The sequence below is a fragment of the Hipposideros armiger genome, unplaced genomic scaffold, assembly GCF_001890085.2.
Source record: "Hipposideros armiger isolate ML-2016 unplaced genomic scaffold, ASM189008v1 scaffold_69, whole genome shotgun sequence".
Taxonomy (NCBI): Eukaryota; Metazoa; Chordata; class Mammalia; order Chiroptera; family Hipposideridae; genus Hipposideros; species Hipposideros armiger.
Window position 1 is genome coordinate 1,228,532 of NW_017731419.1, and position 9,795 is coordinate 1,238,326.

The 9,795-nt window shown below is 46.0% G+C and overlaps 1 protein-coding gene across 1 annotated transcript in view; it reads right to left on the minus strand.

Annotated features, from left to right (window-relative positions):
• Nucleotides 1-1,806, minus strand: part of SERPINA9 (serpin family A member 9) — a 16,823-nt gene extending 15,017 nt beyond the window's left edge. Inside the window, exon 1 of the mRNA XM_019642452.1 lies at nt 1,755-1,806. Coding sequence (XP_019497997.1) covers nt 1,755-1,806 — 52 coding nt within the window. The remainder of the gene's footprint in view (nt 1-1,754) is intronic.
• Nucleotides 1,807-9,795: the final 7,989 nt, after the last annotated feature.

The window sequence follows — 9,795 nt, forward strand, 5'->3', positions numbered from 1 at the left end:
TTTTTTTTTTAGCTGAGCCATCCTGCCACCTGTTGGCAGCTCAGCGGCAGCTCAGCTTGGGCCGTGAATCAAACCGGGGACCCTGTTGCTCAGAGCTCCAACTCTTGAGTGAGCTCTTAACCAGCTGAGCCACTCGGCCGGCCCAGTGCTTACACTCCTGAGGAAAAGCTCTGACAAAAGCATTTAGTCAGCTCTCAAAATCCAACCACCTTCCGTGCTTGGCCTCTCTCCATTCCAAGCTCCTGTCCTCACGTGGCTGCCCGTTTTCCCTCCCACCACTTCTCTCTCCCAGTCCTAGGAAGGCCCTCTGTCTGCTGTGACATGACTGTGGCCTGAGTCCTGCCACTAAACTCTTGTCAGTCAGGGTGGCAGGGACCTTTGGATCTCCTCATGCCTGACCCAGTGTGGGTCCCCCTCTCTCAGCTGCCACTGCCTTCATTCCACCTGCCATCACCTCCCACCTGCTCATTTCTTCACTTGTCCCCCAGCTCCAGTCCCCCATCCACCCTGCAGACAAGGAACATCTCACGCGTCCCTCACCTACCCAGATTCCTCAGTGGCTCCCCACTGACCTTGGGAGGAACACCCAAGTGCCCGGCATGCCAGGTTCTTCTCCATTGCGCCCCGACTTATCTTATGTTCCCGGCTTCATCCTCAAGCACCTTGTCGGTCCAGTTCCCTGGAAAGGATGCATTGCCTTCCGTCCACCCACACACCCTCCTGTGTTCATTCGCCTTCTTATCCAGCTTGAGTATCAAAGGGCCTCATTTCATTCCCAACCCCTACACTCCCTGGGGCCGTTGCCTTTGTGAAACACATTTTTGTCAAGATCTCAGACCTAGAATAACCCACCTAGCTGTTCCTTCTTTGACAAGCGCTGGGGTTAAAGTGGCTCAGTGAGGCCGGTTGGTCCACTGTGGATTCCCACTCACCAATCTTTATTTGTCTGATCAACTCACTGCGCCACTGACTGTAGGGAATATCTCAACCCTTCCCAATTCTTTCAGATGGATTCATCACCTTGCCATGTACACATGTGCGTGCGCGCGCGCGCACACACACACACACACACACACACACACACACACACACCAGATGAAACTTACCTCCCATTAAAGAGAGCCCCTCAGAAAAAGAACTGCCTTAACCTCCCTACTTTCCCCAGCACTTCTCCCCCCACACACCTCCACTCCACCCCTCCTTCTAAGATCAGTCCTCCTCCCGCACTTTAGAAAGCATCCTTATCTCCATCTCAGGACCCTTACACCACTTTCTTCTATCTTTAGACGCTCCCTCTCAACTGGATCCTTGCCACTGGCTTTTAAAGACGTTCAAGTCTTGCCCATGAAAACAAACAAACCACCCCCAGCACAATAAAAATCCTCCTTTCACCCTCTCATTCTCTTCTAGCTCCTGCCCTATCTCCATCCTGTGTCACAGCCCAAATCTTCAAGAGCTGAGTACTCATGGCCTGTGTGGCCTCAGCGCCCACTCACCCCCTTGCCCACTCCAGTCTGGCTTCTGACTCCACAGGAATGGGGGCAGTTCGTGAACGTGTCTAGGTTCTCATCTTACCTGACTTTTCAGTAGCATCTGGCACTAGAGACCACACTCAGCTTCTTACCCCGTCCCGCCCTTCGGTTCTGACACCATGTTCTCCTGGGTTTCTCCTGTCTACTCTTCCTCCTTGGTCCCTTTGCTGGTTTCCCTTCTCCTGCCCCGTCCTATGTGTCAGCAAGTTCAGCACTCAGTACACGCCTGTAGCTCTCTCTTCGTTTTAATTCTCCTCTCATCAGCTGATCTCATCATAACACACCCATTGCTTCTTTGCTAACAAATGCAAATCACTTAGTTTAATCTCCAGCCCAGACCTTTCCTCTAAACTCCATCTATCTAACTACCTACTTGGTATCTCCCCCTGATGTTGCAAATAAACCTTAAGCTCAATAAGATCCAAACTGAGCTCAGACTCTTATCCAAACACCATCTCCCAACAAAGGTTATAACCAAGGACCCAGCAACCTACTGGGTATTTATCCAAAGAAACCCAAAACACTACTTTGAAGGGACATGTGCATTCATGTAATCATTGGAGGATTCTTTACAACAACCAAGATGTGGAGGCAAACCTGGGTGTCCATCAATGGATGAATAGGTAAAGAAATGGCATATACAAAGTCTGACAATTAAATTCACGATCTCATCCTAGAAAAAGTGCTACATACCTCATTGCTGAATATCACTATGGTCCCCTTTGAAGTACTCCCCTTGGGAAGCTATGCACCAATGCCCATGCCTAGTCCACCCCTCAAAGCAATTTTGGAACTCTTTTTCTGGAATGGCCATTAGAGCTGTCATCATATTATTCTTGATATCCTGAATGTCATCAAAATGTCTTCCTTTCAATATTTCCTTTATCTTCGGGTAAAGAAAGAAGTCATTGGGGGCCAGATCAGGTGAGTAGGGAGAGTGTTCCAATACAGTTATTTGTTTACTGGCTAAAAACTCCCTCACAGACAGTGCCGTGTGAGCTGGTGCCTTGTCGTGATGTGAGAGCTCCTTCCGGACCATTTTCACACACACGTTTCTCAGGCCAAGATTTTCAGTTAAGATTTTCCTGTTTCTCTATTGGTTTCCTTGGCCTGCTATGCTTCTCACAGTTAGCTGATGATTTTGACGCACAATTTGACAAATTTTTGCAATGTTTTCGTCAGTTCTGCTTGTTACTGGCCACCCTGTCCTCTCTTATTCAGTGATGCATTCTCTCCCCTCAGAAAAACGTTTACTCCCTTTGTACACTGCCGTTTTCTTCATGGCATTATCCCCATAAACTTGAACTAACATGTCCCTGATTTCACTTCCACTCTTGCCAAGCTTAATAAGAAATCTAATGTTTGTTTGTTGCTCTAATTCAAGCTCAGACATTCTCGAGATGGCACACAAAAGCACGCAACAACAATAATGAACACCACTCAGCAAGACACCGCCACACGTTGACATGAACACAGCTGTGAGACACTGATATTACAAAGGTTATGACACCTTACCGAGCTGTTTGTGCAGTGCTGCCAATTTTTAGCACACGGTGGCGAGTTCGCAAACTGAATTGTCAGACCTTCATGTGTATACAATGGAATATTGCTTGGCCATAAAAAAGAATGAAATCTCGCCATCTGCAACAATATAGATGGACCTACAGGGCACTGTAGTGGAGTTAAGTCAGACAGAGAAAAGCAAATGCCATATAATTTCACTTATATGTGGAAACTAAAGTGCAAAAATAAACAAACAAGCAAAGCAGAAACAAATTCATGGACATAGAGAACTTATTGATGGTTGCCAGATGGGAGGGGATGGGGGGATAGGTGAAAAAGGTGAAGGGATTAAGACGTACAAATTGGCAGTTACAAAATAGTCATGAGAATATAAAGTATAGCATATGGAATATATTGGGTTGTCAGAAAAGTCATGACGTATTTTTTCTATGTTTTTCATTGCAAAAATGCGTCATGACTTTTCCGACAACCCAATAGTCAATAATATTGTAATAACTATGTATAGTGTCAGAAGGGTACTAGATTTATTGAGGTGATCACTTCATAAGTTATATAAATATCTAATTACTGTGTATTACACCTGAAACTAATATAATATTGTATGTCGACTGTAATTGAAAAAAAAAACAATTATTTTTAAAAAGTTACAACCAAAGCCTCTTTCAATATTTCTGTTCATGGTACCACTACTCACCTAGTTATTCAAACCTAGAACTTACCCTTGAACTTTCAGTCATACAAATAAATACATGTGAAATTATGAGTGATAAGCGTTTCCCAAAAAGGTTACTGGTACTATAAAAACATTTAATAGGAGAAATTTCCTTATCTGGGTGGTCAAAGAGAGCTCCCTTGAGGAAGTGACACGAGCTAGGACCTGAGCAATAGATAGAAATTAATTAAGGGCAAAAGTTTGGTGAGGGGAGAACACTTCATGAGCAGGAAACAGCATATATCACCTATGAGGATCATAAAAATGGCCAGAATGGCTGGACACAGCAGTGCAGAGCAAGGGGCTTTGAGCTGTAAGTGACAGGGGCCAACAGAGCCCAGGCAATGAAGATGCGATTAAAGATCTCACTGCCCACTCTAGGAAACAGGAGGCTATGGAGCACTTTCGAATAGGTTAAGCGTTGACATGGGGAATGGGGAAGAAAAAAGGGAAGGGATTAAGACTACAATTTGAAAATTTAGTCAATCAGGGAAGTTGCCAATCTTTTGTTTGTTTGTTTGTTTGTTTTTGTTGTTTTTTTTTTTTTAGCTGAGCCATCCTGCTACCTGTTGGCAGCTCAGCGGCTGCTCAGCTCGGGCTGGACTCGAACCGCTGTTGCTCAGAGCTCAAACTCTTGAGCGAGCTCTTAACCAACTGAGCCACTCGGCCGGCCCCAGCTGCCAATCTTATTCTTCTTGTAAATCACTATTCAGCCACTACCCAGAGCTCAGTAAGTGTTTGATGAATGAATAAATGAATGAGTAAACAAATGAACGAAAATATAAATGAGCAATTTACCTCTGAGGGTGGATACTGACTGGAAACGAGCAAGCGAGATTCTTTCAGGGTCTTTTAGGGTTAATTAAGGTGATAGTTACACAGGTTTGTACATATATAAAATTTGAGTTGACATACATTTATGGCCAAAACAAAGTAACTGACATTGGACTTGTAAACAGTTAGAAAAATACACAAAACAATTGAGACACTGAAAAAAATATGAAACAATTGGTAGGTGTTCTAAGAAATAGGAAAACGTGACCCATGACAGGAAGGAAGAATCAGTCAATAGAAACAGACCCAGACATGCTGAGATTATGGAATTAACAGACAAGGACTTTAAAACAGCTACTGAAAATATGCTTAAATAAGGAAAACATTAATATAATGTGAGAAACATCAAAACTGTAAAAAAGTATAAAATTGAACTTTTAGGGATAAAAAATTCAATATCCAAAATGAAAAATTCACTGGCTAGTCTTAAGAAAAAATTTAAATTATAAAAGAAAAGATTAGTAAGCTTGAAAACATAGCAGTAGGAATAATCTAAACTGAAGAGAGCAAACTGGGAAAAAATTAATAGCCCCAATGACTTTTGGGTCAAAACCAAGTAGTTTAGGGGCGGCCAGTTAGCTCAGGTGGTTAGAGCACAGCGCTCATAACACCAAGGTTGCCAGTTCGATCCCCATATGGGCCTCTGAGATGCGCCCTCCACAACTAGAATGTAGCAACTACTTGACTTGGAGATGATGAGACCTTGAAAAACACACTGTTCCCCAATAAAACGTTTTTAAAAAAATGTTTAAAATCAAATAGTCTAACATACCAGGGGTGCCAAAAAAACGCATACAAGTGGACACTTTGGTCAGCATTGCTCAAGCAGTAGTTCACTGTAATCAGAATTGTCTGGGCACCGATGGTCACCACTTTGAGCACCTCTTGTAATTGCAGAAGTCAAACGTGACTTGTATTCACCTTTTGATATTGGTATATATCAAGTATTACAATTTTAATACACTTTTCATTTCTTAAAATGTGCATACATTTTGGGGGGCACCCCCAGTATGTGCACTTGGAGTTGTAGGCAAAAGGAAGGTCAGGGAGAACGGACAAACTTTTGAAGAAACAATAGCCAGAAATATTTGTTAATTTACTCTTTGTAAACTACACCTGAAGAAAAGATACTAAACACAACAAAATTAAGGGGATGCAACCCTGCCATTTCTTTTCCCTGTGCTGCTTGACAACACATGATGTTCAGTCTGCCTAGACGGCCCTGCCCACCCTCCCCACCTGACAAATTCCTTTCCATCCTGCCAGCTCCAGTTCTAAACCACACATTCCAGGGCCTCCCTAGATCCCACAGAAAGTCTTTCCCTCCCTGGAGCAGACCACACCTGGAGAAACCACTGCAGTTTACCTTCTCATGTGTCTGTCTCCCTGATTAGATAGCCTGGGCCTTGGGTGGCTTCCTCTAGGGCAGGGACTGTGATCAGCGAGTGATGGGACAGAGGGAGAAAAATAAAGGGGAATAGAAGGGGAGTGGGAGGGCAGTGGGCGGAATGGTTGGGACTCCAGGGCCAGGCTTTGTTGACTCACCCGCCCCCGAGACTTTTGTAAAGACCTGCAACTCATGAAGCAGGTTGGCAGTCTGAAGGAGTATGGGGTTTCCCAAGCTTGGTTAATTGCCAGGAGAATCTGTGGTCTCGTTAAATGCAGGTTCCCAGGCCCCGCCAAGAACGACTGAGTCAGACTTCACAGGGAGTGCTGAGAAGACCTGGGAGTGAGGGGAGTTGGGTCTGCCTCCCCCCACAACCTCTGCCCTTGCCCCAGAGAGACGCTCTCTAAGAAGACCTCCAGCTCAGAGCTCCTCAGTTCCTGGGACCTTAGGGCCTCCCAGAAAGCAAGGGGCTGTTTCTCTTTAAATCTATAAGACCGGTCCTGCTGGAGCAGTGACAATGCAGGAGCAGAGCCCTGTGAGCCCATCTAAGGCCCCATCACCATGAAGCCTTATCTCAAGTCCATGGTCCTCCGTTGAGCCTCTCCTGCCCTGTCCAGCCCTCTCTAGAGTCCTCCTTTCCTGGCTATGGACTCTCTTGCCTGCCTCACATACCTTTACGCTTCTGTCCCATGTCTGGCATATGAAGATCTTTATATCGCTTTAAAAAAAAGTCTGGCTACATCTTTATACGTGTCCCTTTTAATTTCCTTACAAATTTAACCTATATTTGCTGTTACCTATGGAGCAGATTGGGTGACTCAAGGCTGGGCTTGCGAGGTCATCTTAACCAGAAGCTGTCCTTCAGAAACCTCCCAGGAGGGACCCGACAATACCTCCTGTGGGCATGCGCACCTGTCTCATGAAGGAAGGGCTCCCCAGAGCTCCCTGAAATCCCTGTTGCTGCATCATTGTTCATTTCTTAGCCTGCTTGGAGTGGTCACATGACTTTTAGGCATCTGAGCCAAGTTGAGGCTGGAGATGGGGTGTGTGTGTGTGTGTTGGGGGAGGGGGGGAGAGGCCCTGAGGAGTTTTGTCTGACTTTGCATTTGTTTCCAGTTGGGTTTTGGCAAGGGATCCCTGTTTCAACTTTGTAGGACACCTGGGTTTCCTGCTCCAATGGGATCTTCATCCCAGAGGGCTCCTTTCCTCGGCCTAGTCCAGGAATCGCTGATTCCTTTGTTCACATCACACCGAGATTCACAAGAGCCACAGGGTTACCCATGCTGGGAGGACAAGAGGCTTTCACAGAAGCACACAGATTACACGTCCCTCCCCACCCTGGGTGCCTTTAACAGGCATCACTATGGACAGGTGCCCGCCTGGTGCAAGAAGTAGGTTCACACGTATGATATCACTTCATCCCCCCAATATTCTGGGGGATGGATATGACGACCCCCACTTTACAGACTGTCAAAACTAAGAATTGGGTGCGGTTAAGTGCCTTGCCTAATGTCACAAACCAAACACATGGCAGCGAGGGCATTTGAACTTCAGCCGGTCTAACTGCAGGGCCTCCCGCCTGCCTCCAGCCCCTTGAAGTCCTCGCCAAACGCAAGGCCACCAAATGCAGCACAGCATCTTGGGTTTGAGCCTGGGACAGAAAAAGGATGTTAGTGAGAACAACTGTTGAAATCCCAATAGCATCGTAAATACTTGTAGTCATGTACCAACCTTAGTTTCTTAGCTGTGACTAATGTCTCATGGTTATGTAAGATGCTAGTATTAAAGAAACTGGGTATGTAGAAACTGTTTCCTGTCTTCACAACTTTTCTGTACATCTAAAATTATTCCCAAATTTAAACATTTACTTAAAAAAGAAGAAGGAAGAAAGGCTACTAGACAGGCACACGCATCGTGTACATATTCCCACGTTGGCTTAGGACCCCTGGGAGTTGGTCCATGACTTCTGTCACCTCAGGTGCATTCTGCCCGTGATGTGGAACCAGAGAGCGGCCAGTCCTGCCTTTTCCAGTTCGTTCCTGATTCCCTCAAGGAGAACGCCTGGGCTTGGTGCCAGCAGTCTTGACAGGCATCGTACGCCTGCTCATTTTCTTCTTGAACAAAGTAGATCTCAGGCTGGGGGCTGCAGCAGGCAATGGCAGCCTGGGCGGAATTACATCACTGGGTTGGTTTTGTGGTGTGTATTTTTCGTTAATTTCTATTTGTGGCAAGTGTTCTCGGTTTCTATATATGATTATGATATTAATTTTTCTATTTAAACAAATTCATTTTTTTAAAAATTAAGATCAATCTTGAGTAAATCATTGTACAAAAGAAATGAGGAGTCAGCCACCATCATAAAAGTAGTTCAGGAATGAATGAAATTTGAGAAACTGAGCAGAAATGCAAAGCATGTTTCCCAAAGCCAAAGGATGCCTTGGCCTTGCACTCCTGTTGTCACACCTGAGCAGTGACGTGGTGACACAGTAGGGTGGACATGCTCTCCTGGCTGAGCCTGGATGGAAGGAAGCTGCCCAGGTGACCCTGAGCTCTCACCTGGCTTTTCCACACCTGACCCACTGCCTGGCACATAGTAGATACTCAATAAGTATCTGTTGACTAAATGAATGCATGGAAGAATTAATGTGTAGGTGAAACTTTGGAGCCAGTTCTATCATTTCCAGCGTGAGCGCCAAAGTATCGTCAGAGATAGAATGGTGGCCCCATCGTCGCATAAATGGGAACCCGAAGCCCAGGAAGGAGAAGGCATTTGCCTAAGAAACATAGTCAGCATCTGGGAAAGCAGGGCTGGGACCTAGGACTTCCTACCTGTAATTACCCTGCCAGCACACCAGCCTGTCACTCCTGGCGTGTGCCCGTATGAGTGACCTCCGCCTGCACAAACAGGAAACCAGCCTCCTGGCACCCTGGGTGTACTCGAAAAGCCATCTGCTTGGAAGCTGCACAAAGGCTTTCTGCACCTCATGAAAAATCAAGCTGGATCACGTCAAAGGGGCCTTTGAACTTCGGGTTTCTGACGTTGGTAGCTTTCATTCTTGGTTGGGGCTAGCCCCCCTCCTATCATCAAGTACACCCGCGCGTGGGCATCTCGCGGGTCAGAAGGCTCCAGAGGCTGATTGTGCAACAGAGGCTATGGAGAGCAGAGCCACAAAATCTACTGTCTCGGTGGTGTCACTTTCCCAGTGAGGCCAGCCTGACCGCCACAAGCACCACCAGCAACTCCGGTCACCTTTACCCGCTCTACTTAATGTTCTTATTCATTTATTAACCCTATTGTTTATCGTCCGTCTGGAATGTGCATAAGAGCAAGGAGCTTTGTATATTTTGTTCACGGATATGTCTCAAGCCCCTAGAACAGTTCCTGGCACAGAGTAGACACCCAGCAAATATTAGCTGGATGGATGGATGGATGGATGAACAAATGCCCCAAAGAGTCCCAGCTCTGTGGCTTTCTAGCTGTAGGACCACAAGCAAATTGTGTGGTCTTCTTGAGTCTGTTTTCTCACCAGTCGAATGGGATGGTCCCACTAACTGGAAGAGTTGGTGGGTTCAAGAGTTGGTGGCTTTGTGAAGGCACCTCTGCAGTGCTAAGGTCTGAGAGCTATTCAGTGAGTGCTGGTTACAGCAAAGTCAAAATCCATTCATTCATTCATTCATTCACTCAATCGTTCATCCGGTCAGTCAGGCCACAAGCATGTGGCCTGGGAAGGCTTCTTAGGCGGAACAGGATGATTGACACCTGAGAGGAACTGGTGGGAGTGGGAGAGGATGGGGAACAAGGAGCA